At 39.3% G+C, this 21,050-nt stretch overlaps 1 protein-coding gene across 4 annotated transcripts; it reads right to left on the minus strand.

The window, feature by feature from the left end:
• Positions 1–325: 325 nt before the first annotated feature.
• Positions 326–12,465, minus strand: vegfab (vascular endothelial growth factor Ab). Of its 4 annotated transcripts, none has more exons than XM_061243072.1 (8): positions 11,785–12,465; positions 9,867–9,909; positions 8,005–8,201; positions 7,538–7,614; positions 7,393–7,425; positions 5,457–5,528; positions 2,173–2,304; positions 326–1,954 (listed from the first exon to the last, which is right to left on the minus strand). In XM_061243072.1, the coding sequence occupies exons 1-8, from the start codon at positions 11,845–11,847 to the stop codon at positions 1,933–1,935; spliced, it is 639 nt and encodes a 212-aa protein (XP_061099056.1). In that variant the 5' UTR covers positions 11,848–12,465; the 3' UTR covers positions 326–1,932. The 4 variants fall into 4 exon arrangements, with proteins under 4 accessions (XP_061099056.1, XP_061099057.1, XP_061099060.1 ...); XM_061243073.1 differs by lacking the exon at positions 11,785–12,465 and adding an exon at positions 11,593–11,738; XM_061243076.1 differs by lacking the exon at positions 11,785–12,465 and adding an exon at positions 10,169–11,393.
• Positions 12,466–21,050: the final 8,585 nt, after the last annotated feature.

The following is a 21,050-nucleotide window of genomic DNA, read 5'->3' on the forward strand; positions in this document are numbered from 1 at the left end:
GAAGGGGATTATACACCCTATAAGCCCTCGGAAAATTATTTGTGGTAATTCACATTAGTATTCGCAATGTTATGAGTATATACCAAGATTACCGCAGTATTAACCCAGTCCAGACACTAACTGAAGAACAGAAACCATCTATGAGGACAGAGATGATAGGTTGTGGACCTTGACTGGACCATCTCCTCCTTAGAATTTTCAAGAGGTCCAGGGTCCCCTGTATCAGCACTGGAAAGGACAGATCCCACTTACCACTGTATTCCAAACCACAAAGACAATATAAGACAATATATACACTTAAAAAGCCAAACTGTCATGCAAAAAAATCTGTTTTTCATTTAATAAAATCTTTTGAAAATAAATATGCTTACTACTTACACTAAAACACAACAGATGTTAATAGTTTAAACTTACCAATTTACAGCACCAATAAATATATTAATGTGAAAATATACTAAATGTGGCTGCATGTGATTACAGAGAACATCTGTCATTATTAACACAGGTAGAATGTTCCAGAAGCAGGAGCTCTCTCATGTATGGCTGGAGTAGTGTGGCTGTAGCACGGATGGGCACAGAGCTCAGCTGTTAGAGGGCAGTTTAGTGCATGGTACAGTGTGAGCACAGACATCAACAGTGAGAACGTGGCACAGTCATGCTCAATATGATCACAAGCATCATCCATGACAACCCCGAGCGACCCTCCTCCCAACACCAGCCCAACCCCAACATCCTGGGAAGGAAACCTCGCAGAGAGTATTGTCCTGAAAGCCTCTTAACGCTTTTAGGAATGTTTTTAGTGTTATTTCATCTTTAGAAAAAGCCATTAACCATTCTCTCCAGAGGGCCTGGCAAATTGGCAACATGTTGACAACAAAGGAAGCAACACACCTTAACATAACACTGCATATAAATAGAGCAAATTAAATACAGACTGAATACTGAACATATTCTAACATTTTAAATTATTTAAAAGGGATATTAATTACGTACATACAGACAGTTTTGAAATGGTGTGTGCAGTTCTCCCTTAGGAAAACCAACAAGTTCAGTAAGAAAAATGGGTCATAGATAAATGCCTCTGTGTTTTGGAGAACAATGCAATCACAAACTAAATTTCAGGTGTTTCCATATATACCTCCAATTAATATCCCTTTACAAGTATTTACACTCCGAGTCTTACTGAGTGTTAGTCGGTGGTTGCCTTGGTGACAAAAGTCTATATGCCCTGCTCACAATGGAGTACTCTTGAGAGCAGCAAGTGACATCACAAAGCGGAAAAGTTCCAGCCTTTCTCCTTTTCCAGGACCTGCCATTCTTTTCCTTTGGAAAATGTGTAGGGAAATCCTCTACACCACTGCAGTCATCATATTCCTCTACTCTCTTGACAGAGAGATGTGCTCTTGCCTTCCTCTCCAAGGTCAAGGCCAGGTCTCAGTCATAAGTCCAAAGGGAAGCCTTCATTGCCTGCTTAGTCAACATTTTTCTCCACATGTATCCCAAAATCCAGTGAAGTTTTACATAAAGTCAATCATTTCAAAAGAGAAAAAGCCCATTACACTGGAACTCAATCCGGTTCACACAAATGCACCGAATCCCATTCACTACCAGCAACGAAAACACAGTCCCATTCACACACCAGCCACATGCACTGGTGTAGTCGTTCACTTCTTATAGTGTTGGCTTTAGCAGCAATACAAATTTGCTATTTTCTTACTTCATATATATATATATATATATATATATATATATATATATATATACATATATACATATATATACATATAAAATATACATATATATATATATCAGGAACTCTTGCTGTCTCTCATTCATCTCAGTCTTTCCAGGGAATGCATCCTTTGAGAAAATGATCAGAGTTCAAAGTGCTGTGCAGATATCCCCCCTTCATGGTAGAGTTTGTGTCTCTTCTCATCTCCTTGGCTTGTCGCATCTGGAACAGAACACCCAGGCGGTTAGAGAGGCAGGTCATATGACCCCCCACCCTACAGACAAAAAGGGATGGTGGCAAAATGTTGAGCTGACTGTCTGTGCCAAAGCAGGGCACAGACAGAAACAAATGCGTAGGATGATTCAACATATGAATACACATACTGTGTAATGTTCAACATTGATGCAAACATGGTTTATCGTAATGTATCATAAACAAACCTGCATGTTCTTTCATTTAACTCCAGCTGTCTGGACTTGCAGTCTAGCTCTGAATGTTTGCAGGAACATTGACAGGTCAGGGGGTCCTGTACAAACAAGCGCTTTCTTCTCTCTGAGCAAGGCTCACAGTGGCTGCAAAAAGGCAGAACGGGAGTCAGCCACAACATTCCAACAGACAGAGGGAGAAAAAGACATTGACAGACAGACATGAAATAACCAGCCCCCCCCATTCACACCCACCACCGGGCTTCCCTTCATACACTGGAGCTGATCATTGAAGGCCAATGTCCCTGCCTGCATAAGAGAGCAGCATGTGGGAGCAGGCTACTGCTATGTGAAAGTGGGTTCATGATGTGCTGGTTAGTGGCGGATAAGAATGAGACATACCAATTGGTTAGCTAGCAATCTGTAGAAATCAGTTAGTTCTGAAATTAGTTAGCAGTTTCTAGATGTGTGATTGATGGAAATGGGTTGCAGTGTGTAAACTTGTGCTAGTGATGTACAGAGATGGGTTTGTATGGAAATCAGGTTAGTGATGTATTGACATGGGCTAACGGTGTGAGTAGAGGTGGGTTAGTGAAGTATGGAGCTGGATTAGAGAAGCACAGAGCAGGTGGGTTGGCACATGGAAATATATTAAGAGATTTATGGAAGTGGTTTATTGGTGTATAAGAAAGTCAGTGAGAGAAATAGGACTGGTGAATTTCTGTATCTGAGAAGTACCATGTGCCAGTTAGACACTGAGAATACACTATCCTGCTGTCATACAAACAGCCTGTGACCAGCTGTTTAATGCAGTCTGGAGCATACTGTAGTGCTCAGGATTATGGTACAAGCAACATTAGCCCCCACTACCAATCGCACATCCTGACATACAGTTGTGTTCAAATAAATAGCAGTGCGTTAAAAAAGTGAATAAAGTGCCACTATTTTTTAATGGCTTTTAGTTCTATATCTATAGTGGAAACATTCAAGCATTCAATTCCAAATCAAAGCATTAATTTTATCTAGTCTACATTATTCTATTACAGGAAGCAAAGAATAAGAATATTAATCTGTTCAAAAAAATGGCAGTGTTGACATTTTTCTATTCAAACTCAAACATTACTGTATAAACTGAAGAGATTTTTCAAGATTTAACTTCACTTTAAATTACTGAACTAATGTTTAGTTGCATAACCATTGTTTTTGATAACTGCTACGCATCTCAAGTCAACCAACTTCTGGCACCTAGAAACAGGTATTTCAGCCCAGGATGAACAAACTACATCCTACAGTTCCATTTTTAATGTCACTCCACAAGTTTGGGGTTGAGGTCGGGAGATTGAGCTGGCCACTCCATTCCCTCAATCCTTTTTGTCTGGAACCAAGATGTTCCTCACTTACTCATGCATTTGGGGTCGTTGACTTGTTGAAACACCCATTTCAGGGGTACTTCCTCTTCGGCATACGCCAACATAATCTCTTTGAATATTTTGATGTATTCAAACTGATCCATGATCCCTGGAATACGAACCCAACACCGTAGTATGAAAAACATCCCCATACCATGATTTTTGCGCCACCATGCTTCCCTGTCTTCACAGTGTACTGTGGCTTGAATTCAGTACCTGGGGGTCGTCTGATGTACTTACTCTCATCAGTACACAGAATGTTACGCCATTTCTCTTTGGGCCAATCGATGTGTTCCTTGGCAAATTGTAACCGATTCTGCACATGCCATTTTCTCAACAATGGTGCTTTCATGGGGCTGCTATCTTAGCTTCAATCAAATGTCTTCTGACTGTAACAACACTTACAGGTGATTGTAGATCATCTTTGATCTTTCTGGAGCTGATGAATCTTTGCCATTCTGACTATTTTTCTATCCGCATGTTCTTCCGCATGTTGCAGGTTTTTGTTGCCATTTTAAAGCATTTGAGATCATTTTAGCTGAGCATCCTATAATTTGCTGCACTTCTTTATACGTTTTCCCCTCTCCAATCAAGTTTTTAATCAAATGACGTTGTTCCTCCGAACAATGCTTGGAACAGCCCATTTTACTTAGCAATTCAGAAGGAAATATATTTTATAACAATGTGTGAAACATTATTACACAATTAATGACACCTGTTTTTTTACAGAATGAATGAATTCTCTCATTAAACTCCACACTGCTATTATTTTGAACACGTCCCTTTCAATGAATGACTCAATTACTCAGAACAAGCAGTGTGCATGTCATGACATTTGGGTCTGTTGTTTTTCTATTACACTACTACATCTACAAGTTAATTATTTGCCATGCAGTAATATCACTACTACTAATAACAGTGGTTCATCAGGTTACTGTTCTGCTATTTTTTTAACACAACTATAGTCCCATCCCTCTAGTTTAATATCTCTGTAGTTTGGTTACCAGACATTACTCTGCTTTCTGAGCCTGGGGACAGATGCCAGTGAGTAATCAGGTTACTACCGTAGAGCAGATCAAGAGCACCAGGTTCTAAAGCAGCATGTTCTCTTGGAATGGCACCTTTCCATATGTTTAAATAAAGCTCATGATTGCCGGTGTTTAAAGGTGCAATATCACTTATTTCATGAAATGCCTTGCGCACATGATCAGATACGTGAAGAACAAATGACAAGTTCAATTTGAAAAGCACAACATGAACACTAGTTTTTTGTCCGGTGAAACAAACCAGTGAATGTGAATTTAGACACACCTAGATAGATCCTCAGGTCCTGTCCTCACATCGTGCTCGACAGATAAAACCCTCTTTCTTTGTTCTGGCCCTCCTGAGATCTTATCTCTCTTTTATTGGAAAACAAAAACCTAGCAAAACATTTAGATTTGGTCTATTTTTCTGTAATGTTGATTATAGATAAGAGACATTACGAACAAGACACACAATACTTTGGTTTACATAACGGAAAAAACAAGATGAAATGAAGTGTTAAATCCCAGTCATGTCTGCAACAAAAGACAATGACAAAGGTAGATGTTTAAAAAAGACACATGGACCAATCACAAAGAGCAGCAGTCAGACTCAACAGCACTCCAGTCCCATTCCACCAGTCACATGATTAGTCAGATCACACAAAAGCACATGCGTGGTGACATCGTTACCTTACCATCTGACTCCTACAACGCATTATCGCCTGCCAAGATAAAGCTGCTTTGAAATAAACTGGGAAAAGTAAGCTCCATGCCAATTACAAGAAACGAACAAACTCTTCCCAAATTAACTTAACGGCCATGACAGACATGCGAGTGTGGCATGGGATATGCACAGCTGACATACGAGGGTGGCTTTTTCTCTCTGTTTTTCCTTCTCTTTCTCTTTAGGCCTTTGCCCTTGCCCCTCCGGGGTTTTCTGGAAGATAAAACAAAACAATGCACACATATCTAAAGTGAAAAAGTCAGAGGATCAGCAGGGATTAATATTAAGGTGATGCCTCTGCTCAAGAGGACACAGGCAAAATCCTTCACAAGGCCAGGAAGGAATAGGCAAGACACAGCCTCTCTGATGAGACACAGGGGAGACACAAGTAAAACAAAGCCTCTTTCTGTGCAAGTAAAGACATGAGACCCTGATGAGACACAGCTTTTCCACATCATAGAAGACAATGTTTAAGACAAAGACCTGATTGAGACTGAGTCCAAGGAGCAGCAGATAGAACAGGATACTGCCTTTGTGCCCAGAAAGACAGGACATGAGACACACAAACACACATGAGATGGTGTTTTTGTGTTAAGAGACACACAGATGAGACAGTCCCTGGAGTCAGAAGTGAGACGCTGTTTTCTCTCTCTGTCTAGCAAGACATAATGTTGGTGAGACAGAGAGGATGTTTGCTGCACTTTCTATACCCTAAAAAGTTATATAGTGGTAATCTTTTGTCCAATCTTCCAATTTAGAATATCCAATTAGCTACTTGCATCCACATTCATGCATCAATCTATGCTGTGAATTCTGTAAAATGAAGACATCCACAGTTGTCCTCGTAAACACATGGTGTCACCAGCCCCTTTCTTTTAACACCACAGCCAACAGCCATGTTTGCACATGCATGTTTGAGTCAGAGGAAGAAATTTCAGGTGCAGCTTTGGCAAGCAGTCTTTAAATACCCAATTGACCAGTGGCGGGTACTAGAGTGTGATGAAATACAGATCCCTGACTGAAACCGCCCATCTCCAGGAAACAAAATAGCCAACCGTAGGAATACTGGCCAGTTTGTGCGCTCTTACATAGATTTGAACTAAGACCATGGGACTCATCCAAGCACCAGAAAGGTGCCCTGACTAGAAAAGCCACCCACCAGTCTTCATAGTTGTATTGTGATGTATTAATATGAAATAGTTCCATCTCTTGCTGGGAACCAATTTAACCTGATGATATTCTGTGAAATGAATCCTTGAACATTTATCTTCTGGCATTACTGAAGGGATTTTTCCATTCATAACACTAACAACAACACTAACATGAAACAGCAGTTATCACACAGCACCTGTTACTATTATGAAAAATGATGATGGTATCAGCCACAAGTCTGCATATGGATATTATAAAGTATTACACTGACATCAATAATACATTTATATTCTTATTAAAAAAAATAGTAAAAATGATAATAAAAATAAATATAGCAAGCAAACTGAAAGGAATAGAGGATGACATTCTTTGTCACCTGGACTTCCTAGGAGCCACCTAGAACAGCACAGTGCCCCCAAAGGGGCCCCAGGTCTCCTGCATTTTCTGAGCTGCTTCTCCATCATTTACAGAATGTAAATAAACTTCCCAGAATTCCATTTCCATTTTTCAACAAAACACATTTAAATGTACTTTTCAGTTCATACTCTTAGTACATAGTCACTCTATAAAGGTTTATGTTATGGAAGATGCCACATGACTAGGCCCCAATAAGAAATCATAATTAAAAATGGACAGCACAGAACAGAACAAGAAGAAAAGGAATGCTGAATTTACATTGTACGAAAACCTTAACAACCACGTGTTACACAATACCTATTTCTCACAGTTGTCTTTGTGTGTGCATGTTTGTGTGCATGGTGTGTATCCTTTGCTGCATCTTCAGAGCATCCAGTTAATTTTTGTATTTCAAGTCTCCAGCTTGCTACTGGTTCATCCCCTCCCCTCTTAATTCCCATTCTGGTTTATAGCCCTTCTGCCCTCCTCCTTATGCATTTGCCAAAAACTACAAAGAATCCGTACTTACTTTTCTTTCCTTTCTGTCACTTCTTTCTTTGGTCTGAAAAGATCAGAACAGAGGACAATGCATTATCTCATGGTGTAAGGTTTGTTCTATGAAAAAGCCTTCTGGGCCTTGAGATTCTATTCTCTGCTTGCCTGTTATATCTTACCTGCACTCACATCTTCTGTGTTCTGTAAAATTCAGCAGAAAATTGTTTTGTTGTTTTAGGTGTTTGAACATTTTTACCTGTTGAAAGATGAGAGAATACATCACAATATATCACTCTGCAGCACTACACACAGTGACAACATAGGTGGCATGTTTGAGAGCAGTGGCTTCAGAAAGTACACAGGCCCCCACACTTTTTGCACTTCATTGTGTTGTAGATTTAATTTGAAATGGATAAAATTGCCATTTGCCAAAAAATCTAAACTGAAATCACAAAAGAATCTCTCAACATGTATTCACTTTTGTGATAATTTTATCAATCTACAACACAAAGTTCTGAATACTTTCTGAAGCCACTGTATATACGTTTTCCTTGGGAAAGCAGGGACTGCGATGAAAACAAAAGATAAGCAAGAATAAGAAGGCCCTCACCTCCATAGTGACACTGTGGGGCTAGAAAGAGCTCACCTCCATGGTGACATTGTAGGTCTCAGTGGGGACGCACTCCAGTGCTTCATCATTGCAGCAGCCAGCACAGCGCATGAGAAGCACACATGATGGGATAAATATGTGCTCAATCTCATCGGGATACTCATGGAAAATATCAACCAGGACCTCCCTCGTCCGGCACATGCTCTTGTTGTACACCTCCATGAAGGGAACCACTACAGGGAAAATAATTAATATATTTCATCATTACCTTGATCATCTTCCTTGTCCTCAGCATTACTATCAGATGACAGAAAAGAGACCACCTTGTCGAACTGCTCTTTTCTTTCCGTGCAGTCATTTGAATCATAGTTGCTGTGATAATGTTCCACTCCTCTGCTCTTTCCTTTTTCTCTGCTCCATTCCCTCTCTCTTCCCTGTCCATCTCTCTCTTTTCATCATGATGTCATATCCCTATATCCCTCTTGGCCCTTTAGTCCACCTTACCTCACCCTCTCTCTTGCTTTCCCATCACCCCTCACTCTTTTCCCTTCCTCCCTGCCCTTGGCGCTCTCCCATTTTCTCTTTCTCCCTCTCTCTCAGGGGACCTGTTCAGAGTAGTACCTTGTTGAAGGGAGTTTATTTCTCCTTTGTTAGAGAAGAGTTGAAGGCATTTCCTGTGTGGTGTGTATCATAAAAGCCAGCTTAGCAGATAAACAATAGCACGGATCTTGAGCTCAAACCCGGTTTATGCTGACAAGCTAACAAGGGTCTTAATGTGCCCCAGGGAAACAAACAAAAAGCATGTAAAGCCTGCTAACAGACCACCCCTATCTGCACAAATACTCGCATCAGCTAACCTAGCCCTCTTACGAAGGAAATTTATTCAGCCCATGTATCACAATACAGGTTTGTGTGTGCATGTGCAAGCCCGTACCGTCTGCTTATGTGTGTTAGAATTGGACAGAGACAAAAACTGGTTCATTTATCCATGGTTGAGTGAGAGCCACATGACCATGAAAACATTTTAATGATTATTTATATTCGGACAAATGTTTATTTAGATTTGCCTGAAACTTTTGTGCAACTATAAATAAATAATTATTTTTAACATTGTCACAGTAGAGTGGTCATTTACTTCACCCAACTTACACCTTTTGTAGGACCAAAACCCAGTCACATTTGATTCTTTATCTTTCTCATTTGCACATGGTCACAGCTCCACAAGTAACTCCACAAAGAATCTCAGTATTATTGCACCATGATTTTTGTTGCTATCAAATTTTCAATCATGCTATCAAAGAAGGCCTTTGAGCATTTCAATATTTAGCAATTGTATTATATTAAATAAAAACTGAACATTAAAAAAAAGTTTCAAACTACATTATTAAAAATGTTGGTCTATTTGAATAAATTCATTACTAAATCTTAAAGCTGTTCTCCAATGACATCTGTATGGTTTGATGAATTGATTATAAATCTCACTACTCAGCACTGAGATGCACTCAAATTATTTCACGTGCATAACGGACTCCAGAGATTCAACCACTTCGATATAGCGATATAGAAACTTATGATTTTAAATACAAATCAGTGTTCTTCTTGGTATAAAAAAATACCAAGAAGCAAGAATAAGACACTATCACATGCAGTGAAAATACATTAATCAAGATAAAAAACTGCGTCACAGAACTAATTTTAAACCAACTACTGTAAGAACGTTAAAAGCTTCAATTAAAAAAGAAAAAGAAACTGTAGTGTAAACGAGGTCTGAATTTATTTCCGCCAGGGGGCAGACCAAGCCCCACAGGCTTCTATTCAATGAAATACACCGTCAAACCCCTGGCCGATTGTATCAAGATGCATCACTCAATGCGCTTCCACAATAAAAGCTCACCTACCGTCATTTGTGTTCTTCACTCCCTCCTTGGGTATGTGGGCAGTCTGTGAGAGACAGAAGTATACACATATTTAGCGGATCTATGGCAGGGCAGACTTTCCACCATAAAAAAATATGCTATACCGCAATTACATGCATTTCTAAACTGACTGAAATCCGTTTTTCAGCAGGAAAATTTCTACTGGACATCCTTTGCCATTCATTTAAGGAGAAAGTGGTCGTTTTTTGAATAAGCCAATGTTTAGGTCATTTGTCTTCGGAAGAGGATAACACTAGTTAACTTAATTCCGTCCGTACACCTACTGTTTCTGGGAAGAATTAAATGTGCTCTATATTAAACAGCGCAGAGAATGTGTCCTTTCCTTCAAAAGCAATCTGATATAATTTACAAGGGAATGTCACTGGATTTGTAACAATGGCTCCTGATATATGCCCACTTCTTGATCACAAATGGCCTGATCTCTTGATATTTATTTCCCCGCCTCCAAACTCATTAGAAAGTCTGGCTGGTTGAACAGACGTGCCACGCTACAGTGACGCTTCTCGCGCAACAGCTCTGAAACATTGCGTGAGAATCATGCCAATCTGGCTTCATCGACCGGAGAAAATAAAAGTCGGCCAGCTGAGTGAGTGTGTCTCATATGAGTTCATAAGGCCATTTAGGAAACTGTGTGCCGGATTCTGAGTAAAACAGTCTGCAGTGATAGCCTACCTTGGTCGTGTTGAAACTAAAATACACTTCGTCACTAATGCCCGCCCCTTTTGTGTTTGCGGTAGGCTAGTTAAGCGGCGAGAAGAAAACGACTGGAATAAAAACGAAGTCGTAGCTTTATAACGTTACGAGGACGTCTGTGTGCGTCTTGATAAATGGTTACTCATTAAAATGTTCACTGCTGGCACGGTTAGGCTGGCAACAGATTTTCCCGGCGGCGGTGCAGCAGGTTAAATTATTTCAGCAAGCACTTTACCGGTTCCAGATGATTCGCGGAGTAAACGGTCTTTAGAATTGCAATCATTTATTGAATTTAAGGGTCTTTCATTTTTTAAGTAAGTTTTAAAGTCAAAGCGTGTTAACCGAACATCTAAACCCAACTGTTGTTTTCTTCACATTAAGTAGACTGTAGTTCATTGGGTTTTTGAACTTCGTTTAAGAATATTCACTGTTCAAGTTCAGTGACTCTAGGTTTAGATTTAACAGATAAATGTAGTTGCTCGCCTTTCAGTGGACTTCTCCAATTTTCTTTACCAACCTTGATGTGCATTTTCATATGCATGATGTTCGAACCAATTATTATTATTATGAACAGAACACACAACTAAATCTGTCTATATAGGACATGAAAAACATACTTAAATATAAATATATTTGATTCAGAAATAAAACCTAGAGATATGCTACAGAGGCAACAACTAGGCTATTACTACGACTATAGTTATCAGTATTATAAATAACCTAATAACGAGGAGGGATTCATAGAAGACCATATTTCCTTATCTTCCTGTGTCTCGTTACAACTTTCACATTACACATAACCTGGTTTCCAAATCTCGCAAATTAAACTGTTGCTGTGCCTTTAAAGAGTTATAACACCAAGAGGCTGGTTATGAGCAGGCCTCCAGGATCACAGATGTCAAACTCCACCACATTCTCTCAGCTATATATACTATAAATCTAAACATAACAAGAAAACACTCAACGCACTCAGCGCAGCGTTTACCAAAAATACCTGGGCAAGATATTTGCCCATGATACTTCTTTGATATCCGCGAAACAAACTTTTCTGGCTGCTTAGAACACGAGGAATGACCTCGCAGGGGGAGCGACAAGGACGACGTGCTCATTAATGAGACGTTAACGCTTCACTTTCAAATGATTTCTGATCCTACGTTGCTCCTTCCTTTTAAAGCGTGGACCTTACCTTAACAGTTGACAAGTACAGAAGCGCGAAAAATAATGGTATCAGACTGATAACAAAGTTCATGGTTGTAATTCCAAATATGAGTCTCGTTTTAAAATCCTATCCGACCAATGATTGATTTCTTCAAATGCATTTGTGGTGATTAAAAACAAACAAAATTGAAGGCATTTCTCAACCAATGCTATAGCAGCATGATTCCCATTCACTTCCAAACACTGTGGAACTGATAGAACACATGAGATAAATCCTTAAACACGTTTTGCAAGTGTTGCCAATATCCATAAACAAGAGAACCCCAAGTGCGTTGTGCCTTTAATCTCTTGATTTCTTCAAAAGAAATAACACTCCACATCACAGTTGAAATCCCATACTTGATTTGTCACCCTCTCCTAGCGGGTGTCCGTCGCAAAAAGAAAGAAAATAGAAAAAGAACTTCGACTTCCAAAATAATTGTAGTAAACTGCAAGGCACTCTTAAAAGCAATGCTACGGTGTATATGAAATACTCTTTATAACATCGACGTTGAGGTGTTAGCCAGTGTAAAAGCATTCATCAAAACTCCTTCTGCGAGGCGCAGAGAAGATGGCATTGGTGACTGTATTTCCTCTTTCCCGATTTTCTGATCTTTTTCCTAAATCGCTGGGACATGCACACACGGACGTGGAGGTCTCGGTTTCTCGCCTTGTCCGTTTCAACACTGCTGTAGTGCAGTCAGTCCCGTGTGTTCAGTTGCGCCGCTCTCATTGGCCAATGCGCTGTGTGGGCTGGCCAACTTTGTATTCAGTGTCCCAACCAAGCTTTAAACCCTTATAAAATCGATAACCTTTACAGAGGTAAAGCTGTTGGGAAGAGCGTACTCCACCTTCATACCGTATAAACTGACAGGACTTTGCTGTTTGTACGTTAACCATGACCATATTTACGTAAAATGAAGTGTTCTAAATACTAAAACCTAACAACGATGTGCTAACTCTGATTAGATTACGATGAACAGAACAGGTTAATTTCATTATTTCTGTTGTCATTCATAACGACTATATTTCCAGAGGTGTAGGGTGTTGCTGTCAGTAATTCAGCCATGAGGAGACTACAGAGACTGCATGGGTAAATACACCACTCTCCCCACACACATCACTGAACTGAACTGTATGTACACTCCCACATGTGGGACTGTGGTTAAGCCAACTCACTCACTTTTACATGCTCTGCCCTTGTGATCGCCACTCTGCACTCCACCCTACACTTGGAAGCATTCCCATGTGAACAACGAGCATAATAATAATAATAATAATAATAATAATAATAATAATAATAATAATAAGGCATTTTTTGAAGTACATGTACAGTTACATCTTTCAGAGAAGGACACTGGGGCCCCAGAGCATGGTTAGCCTTGGCATTCTTGGACCATTTACAGGGTCAGCTGCAGTAGAATTCCTGAAAACAAAAGAAATACAGACTGTCATCACAGTCTTACAAAGCTAGTATTCTGGGGATAATGCCCAAAACAGGGCAAAAGAAATGGCAATGAGTGGGATTCAGAATGTGGAGGTTTAAATAAACTTTCATAAAGGTGTAATTTAGTATTTCCAGTGAAACGTCATTGTCAAAAAAGTGATTGACAAGCTACTTTAGAGTAGATTGAAGTGTATTTTCTGGCTTTAGACCAAAACTAAATAAATATCTGATTTGATTCTCACCATTGTAAAGATAGTCGATCACCAGAAACTATCTAAAATATAATTCTTTCAAAATATATATATATATATATATATATATATACAGTACTGTGCAAAAGCTTTAGGCAGGTGTGAAAAAATGCTGTAAAGTAAGAATGCTTTCAAAAATAAGAAAGTTAATAGTTTATTTTTTATCAATTAACAAAATTATACCAAACAGGAGCTAATGATCATCAATTTAATATGTAGGTTGAAACATAATCATGAACTGAAACAGAAACAGCTGTATAGTAGGGTTAAAACTGGGTGAGGAACAGCCAAACTCTGCTTCCAAGGTGAGGTTGCTGAAGACAGTTTAATGTCAGAAGTCATACACCATGGCAAGACTGAGCACAGCAACAAGACACAAGGTAGTTATACTGCATCAGCAAGGTCTCCCCCAGGCAGAAATTTCAAGGCAGACAGGGGTTTCCAGATGTGCTGTCCAAGCTCTGTTGAAGAAGCACAAAGAAACGGGAAACGTTGAGGACCGTAGACGCAGTGGTCAGCCAAAGAAACAAGTGCAGCAGATGAAAGACACATCATGCTTAATTGGAAGATGTCCAGCAGTGCCATCAGCTCAGAATTGGCAGAAACCAGTGGGACCCTGGTACACCCATCTACTGTGCGGAGAAGTCTGGTCAGAAGTGGTCTTTATTGAAGAATTGCGGCCAAAAAGCCATACCTCCGATGTGGAAACAAGGCCAAGTGACTCAACTATGCACGAAAACACAGGAACTGGGGTGCAGAAAAATGGTAGCAGGTTCTCTGGACTGATGAGTCAAAATTTGAAATATTTGGCTGTAGCAGAAGGCAGTTTGTTTGCTGAAGGCTGGAGAGCGGTACAAGAATGAGCGTCTGCAGGCAACAGTGAAGCATAGTACCTTGCAAGTTTGGGGCTGCATTTCTGCCAATGGAGTTGGGGATTTGGTCAGAATTAATGGTCTCCTCAATGCTGAGAAGTACAGGCAGATACTTATCCATCATGCAATACGATCAGGAAGGCATCTCATTAGCTTATTTTTCTTCTGTTCATTCACTTCTTCTGTTCATGCATTTTGTTAATTGATAAAAAGAAACTACAATTTTTGAAAGCATTCTTAATTTACAGCATTTTTTCACACCGGCCTAAAACTTTTTCACAGTACTGTATATATAGACATACAGATTCATACTTGGTCTATGCATTTGGCAGTATTTGAATCCAATGGATTTCAAAATATTATAGTGATGGCTCAGTCATATGAGGACTTTACATGGACTTTGAATATTTGATATGACAACCATTAGGTTTGATATTGAGCTACTTGTGTCATGTTGGGCTGGCATTGAATCATCACTCTTTTTTGTAATAGTATTGAGAAGGGAGGTCCAACTGTTGAGCCTACATTGAAAAATGTAGATGTTGATCAAATGATGTTGCTATATACCATTCAGTGAATACCCACAGCCTTGGGGGCATGGATAGTGTGTAACACAGATGATGGGGAATGTGCGTCTTTTAAAAAAATGTATGACATATGTACAAGTGATGAAAGTCCTTCTTCAATCAGTTTAATATGGTTTGGTAACTTCTGTACATTAAAACAGCAAATTTCATACCGCTGTGGTTAAGCACTTGTTGATCAGGTAAACGATGCACAGCAAACCCTGCATCCCCAGTCCTTTAAGTTAATGTTAAATGTTAATGTTAAATGAAACAGCCATATATTTCATTTCGTTTTAGTTTTGTCCAAAATCCCAGATTATTGACCTACCAATTGCCATTATGGTTCTTGGTTTTAAAAATTGACAAAAAAAATTATAAATGTGACTTTCTTTTCTGAATTAACTTTTCAATTGCCATGTTTACAATTCTGTAATGTTCCTCATTCTGGTTATGTTTATTTTATGAATATGTGGTTTTCAGGTGTATTAAAAGAAATAAGCCAATCTCATTCATATATACATGGTTAGCTGTACATCCTGTTTACATCCTTCCATCAGTGCTATAGAAAAGCATCCTAGTAATTCTTACATGGACACTCAAGTGTTTCAATTGGCTGGGTTGGAACTGCTGGTATTGTTATGTTTATTGGCCATAACCCATTATGGACTAAGGCGCCCTGTAGAAAATCCATAGAAAGACCTACAAATTAATGCATTTCAACTGTCATGTGTCTTGAAAAACAGTCATATGATCAAATACTACGCTGGCGTCTCATCCACCTGTTCAGGGAGATGTAACAGGTCGCATCCGCCCAGAAAGGGTTCAAAATAAAATGAAGGCTGTCAACTTTGATACCGGGTGGCACGGATGGTGCAGTGGGTAGCACTGCTGCCTCACAGCAAGGAGGTCCTGGATTCGAATCCCGGTCGGCCGGGGCCTCTCTGTGCGGAGTTTGCATGTTCTCCTTGTGTTTGCGTGGGTTTCCTCTGGGTACTCTGGTTTCCTCCCACAGTCCAAAGACATGCAGGTTAGGCTGAATGGAGAGTCTAAATTGCCTGTGGGTATGAGTGTGTGGGTGAATGGTGTGTGTGCCCTACGATGGACTGGCAACCTGTCCAGGGTGTATTCCTGCTTTTCGCCCAATGTATGCTGGGATAGGCTCCAGCCCCTGTGCGACCCTGTTCAGGATAAGCGGGTTAGGATAATGAATGAATTAATGAACTTTGATACCGTAAGTCAAATAAGTTTTCATGATTAATGACTTAAAATTTTTGAAGACTAGAATGCATAACGGGGGGCCTTTTTTGCCCCTGCTGTGATTTGTTTCAAATATCTCCTTAATAAATGGGATTTACCACTTGATATTTCATGAATTCCTCAACAATCTTCTTCTTAACCATCATCGATGAATTGTATTATTATCTTAAGTAAAAAAAAAGCTTTTCGTATTTCTACCCCAAGTTTCCATAATGGGGCCCAAATTCATTTTCTATGGGAATTCCATTTGGAACCTTTGAGTTTTGCTGTGTCATTGTCAAGAACTTTATTGCAGCACAGGACATTGATTGACACATGACCTTCAATACTTCATGTAAATGTTTACTATTTTCATAATAATAATTATTTCTTGATGATTATTATTATTAATCCTTTATTTTAATAGGTGGTCACATTGAGATCTCTTTTTCAAATGGGACCTATATACATTGGTAAAAAACACATATGGGCATACAAACAGACAGATATAGTTTGGCAAACGTTACAATTAACAACAACAGCATGCAATCAATCAAAGCATTTACATACAGAATTTAAATAATCACATTATTGAACAGGACAAGGGATGTTAGTTTATGCGCTTATGCGTCTTCAAAAGAATTCCAGATAAAAGTGGCAAAGATTTTTAAAACATGACTGACCAAACTTCGTTTTCACACGTGTCTAAAATCAAATAATAAGATCTTGTAGAATAGTTATTGGCCTTCACCATGATTAAAGTCAAGAGCTAAGGGTTCATGATAAGGGCCTTATATACTCACCAAGCACTTTATTAGGAGCATTTTTACTTTATTACACCTGCTTATTCATGCGATTGGCCAATCAGCCAATTGTGTGGCAGCAGTGCAATGCATACAATCATGTAAATACACATTAATGTTCACATCAACCATCAGAAGAGGGAAAAAATGTGATCTGAAATGTGGCTTTCACAGTGGAATGATTGTTGGTGGCAGGGTGGTTGGAGTATCTCAGAAACTGCTGATCTCCTGGGATTTTCAGGCACACTAGTCTCTAGAGTTTGCAAAGAATGGTACAAAAAAAAAATCCAGTGAGCAGCAATTCCACAGAAAGAAACGCCTTGTTAATAAGAGATGTCAGAGGAGAATGGCCAGACTGGTCAAAGCTGACAGAAGGTGATAGTAATGCAAATAACCATTACAACAACGGTATGCAGAAGAGCATCTCTAAACACACAACACATCATAACTCTGAGTGGATAGGCTACAGCAGTAGAAGTCAAAAAAATAAGTCTAATAAATACCTAATTAAGTGCTCGGTGAGTGTATATTGTGCCATTCTCTTCTTTTTGTTAAGGAGGGCCATCCAACTTTATCATAAAATACACAATGGTGAGTGCAGTATCCATCCCCAGTAATGAAGCGCAAGGCACAGCGTAAGGCACAGCTATCACAGCGATAGACAGCATCAAGAGGTTTTAGAGTGGTAGCAGTAACATGCCCATAATCAAATATAGACAAAACTGTTGATTGTATAATAATTTTTTTGTATAATAATAATTAATAATAAAACCGAAAAGAGACTGCAAATTGGCGATGGCCATATTGTGCTTAGAGCCAGTGGCATAGAGGATTTTATTGTCAGTATAAAATTGGACATTACAATGCAATGCAATGTTGGAAAGACTATGTTATATCAAGAGTGAAACAAAAGTGGGCCAGGAATAGACACTTAAGGTACACCTTTACTCATTTCTAGAGAGGTAGATTTAATACCATCAGCAAAAATAGCTAGCTTGCTAACTACTAAGTATGAGCAAACCACTCGAGCGATATGAGCTCAAAATGTCATGTATACATAGAAAACATAACATAAACATAATATAAACCTATCCATAGTATAGCATATATAACTACGCAGATTACTTTATGATTACAGTTTGTATGTTAGATGACTAGATTGATTAGATAACAAGCAAAGAGGAATATGACTTTTGGTGGCTAGTTAGCTACCTAACAATTGTGATTGATGACACTTTATTACATATATGACTGTGTACTAGTAAGTAGTGTAATTACTAATTGTACTTGCAAAACTGTTCTCGATCCTACTCTAATCATTACCCCTAATCCTAACAGTAATCCTCTTACCCCAACCTCTAAAATTTAACCTAACCCTAAACCCTAATCCCCTATCAATATATCCATCTACCTCTAAATATACTTACTGTTAATTACTCACAATGTACATTACAAACAGTGTAATGTAAAGTTTTACTGTACAAACACCTTTATAGATTTGGCCATTCTATCTTGTCTTTCTGTACGTAAAGCATGGCACAGAACAGCAAATATGCTGCTAGATATACAGCAGCGATGGAGCAACTGGATCAAAACATAAATATCTAAGTACATATATATTGTACACATAGTTCAAGTACATACAGTCAAAAACATGCAGAATGTATCTAAAATTATGTTTGGATAATTCAAATCTTATTTTTTCCTTGCAAGTAACTTCAATCTAATATCCCTAATGATGTGTACAATAAGAAAACACAAATTTCTGTTATCTGTTGATAGTTGAAGTTTTATTCATTTTACTTTTGAACATGTGTTAGGTGTGGTGAAGCCCCAGTCACAGATTCAGGGATGTAGTAAATGACAGGCGTACACAGTAATACACAGAAACAGGTCAGAAATCAGGGCAAATCAGGCATCATAGTCAAGTCCAAACAATGGTTCAGGGTCCAAGCAAACAGGGTACAGAAGTTCAAGCCGGGTGAAGTAACAGGTCAGGTGGAGGTTGAAGCCAGCTAGTCAATCCACAGGGATCAGGAGAACAGGAAGGCTGAAGGGACAGGCGATGGTAGGCGGGCTGGAGCATGAATGGACAGAGAAGCAGGCAGGTGACAGAAACCGATCAGGAACTTGCAGGGTGTTTGTATGAGTAAAATATGTAATATAAATGATTGGAAATCACATTATATACATTCCCAAGGCAGAAATGCATGTAGGCCCCCATTATGTAAGAGTGTATAGTTTTTAACTTCCATTTTGGCTGTGGTGGTCCCACAAACCATCCTATCATTAATAATTATTGCTAAGTAGTAACTACTGGGTGTCTCGGTGGCGCAGCCTGTAGAGCACTGAGCCGCTCATTGTGAGCCGTGACGTCGGTGGTTCGAATCCGACCGTCTGACATTTGTCGCATTTCTTTCCCTCACTCTCGGTCCCATTCTTCCTCTCTCTCTATACCATACTGTCCAATAAAGCTGAAAAAGGCCTAAAAAAATATCTTTAAAATAATAACTACTGAAAGTGAATTGCATTAGTTAATGCATTAATCTTGACAACTCAACAAAATGCATTGCTTTCAGGCACTCTGACCTGTGTCTAATTTGTGCTATCATTGTCTGTGTTTTTCAGTGTTCAGTGTTTCAGTGTTTTATTCATTGGCGGATTATTAAAGGCATATGCAACCTGTTATTCAGGATTTTGGATATTTGGAACAAGGGTTTAACTGGGTTTACATGAGTAAGGTGTTTACATGAGCAGTAGCATAACAAAATACTTGAGTTTTCTGAGTAAGGAATAATCCTCAAACTCAAATCCTAGGTCAGTTTAACACATAGGACTATCCTTACCACCGAGGGGAGAAATAATTAAAACATTCAGAAAATCTTGGGAAGTAGCAGCATCTGTGTGCACATTCCAGCTGTCATGGACTGGCTAAAGAGTACACATACAGTGGTGTGAAAAAGTGTTTCCCCCCTTCCTGATTTCTTATTTTTTTGCATGTTTGTCACACTTAAATGTTTCAGATCATCAAACAAATTTAATATATATATAATAATAATGCAGTTTTTAAATGAAGGTTTTTATTATTAAGGGAGAAAAAAAATCCAAACCTACATGGCCCTGTGTGAAAAAGTGATTGCCCCCCCGTTAAAACATAACTTAACTGTGGTTTATCAAACCTGAGTTCAATTTCTGTAGTCACACTCAGGCCTGATTACTGCCACACCTGTTCTCAATCAAGAAATCACTTAAATAGGACCTGCCTGACAAAGTTAAGTAGACCAAATGATCCTCAAAAGCTAGACATCATGCCGAGATCTAAAGAAATTCAGGAACAAATGAGAAAGAACCACAGTGAGAGCCATTATCCACAAATGGTGAAAACATGGAACAGTGGTGAACCTTCCCAGGAGTGGCCGGCCGACCAAAATTACCCCAAGAGCGCAGCGACGACTCATCCAAGAGGTCACAAAAGACCCCACAACAACATCCAAAGAACTGCAGGCCTCACTTGCCTCAGTTAAGGTCAGTGTTTATGACTCCACCATAAGAAAGAGACTGGGCAAAAATGGCCTGCATGGCAGATTTCCAAGATGAAAACCACTGCTGAGCAAAAAGAACACTAAGGCTTGTCTCAATTTTGCCAGAAAACATTTTGATGATCCCCAAGACTTTTGGGAAAATACTCTGTGGTCTGACGAGACAAAAGTTGAACTTTTTGGAAGGTGTGTGTCCCATTACATCTGGCGTAAAAGTAACACCGCATTTCAGAAAAAGAACATCATACAAACCGTAAAATATGGTGGTGGTAGTGTGATGGTCTGGGGCTGTTTTGCTGCTTCAGGACCTGGAGGACAAGCTGTGATAAATGGAACCATGAATTCTGCTGTCTACCAAAAAATCCTGAAGGAGAATGTCCGGCCATCTGTTTGTGCCCTCAAGCTGAAACGAACTTGGGTTCTGCAGCAGGACAATGATCCAAAACACACCAGCAAGTCCACCTCTGAATGGTTGAAGAAAATCAAAATGAAGACTTTGGAGTGGCCTAGTCAATGTCCTGACCTGAATCCTATTGAGATG

Source organism: Conger conger, chromosome 5 (assembly GCF_963514075.1).
Source record: "Conger conger chromosome 5, fConCon1.1, whole genome shotgun sequence".
Taxonomy (NCBI): Eukaryota; Metazoa; Chordata; class Actinopteri; order Anguilliformes; family Congridae; genus Conger; species Conger conger.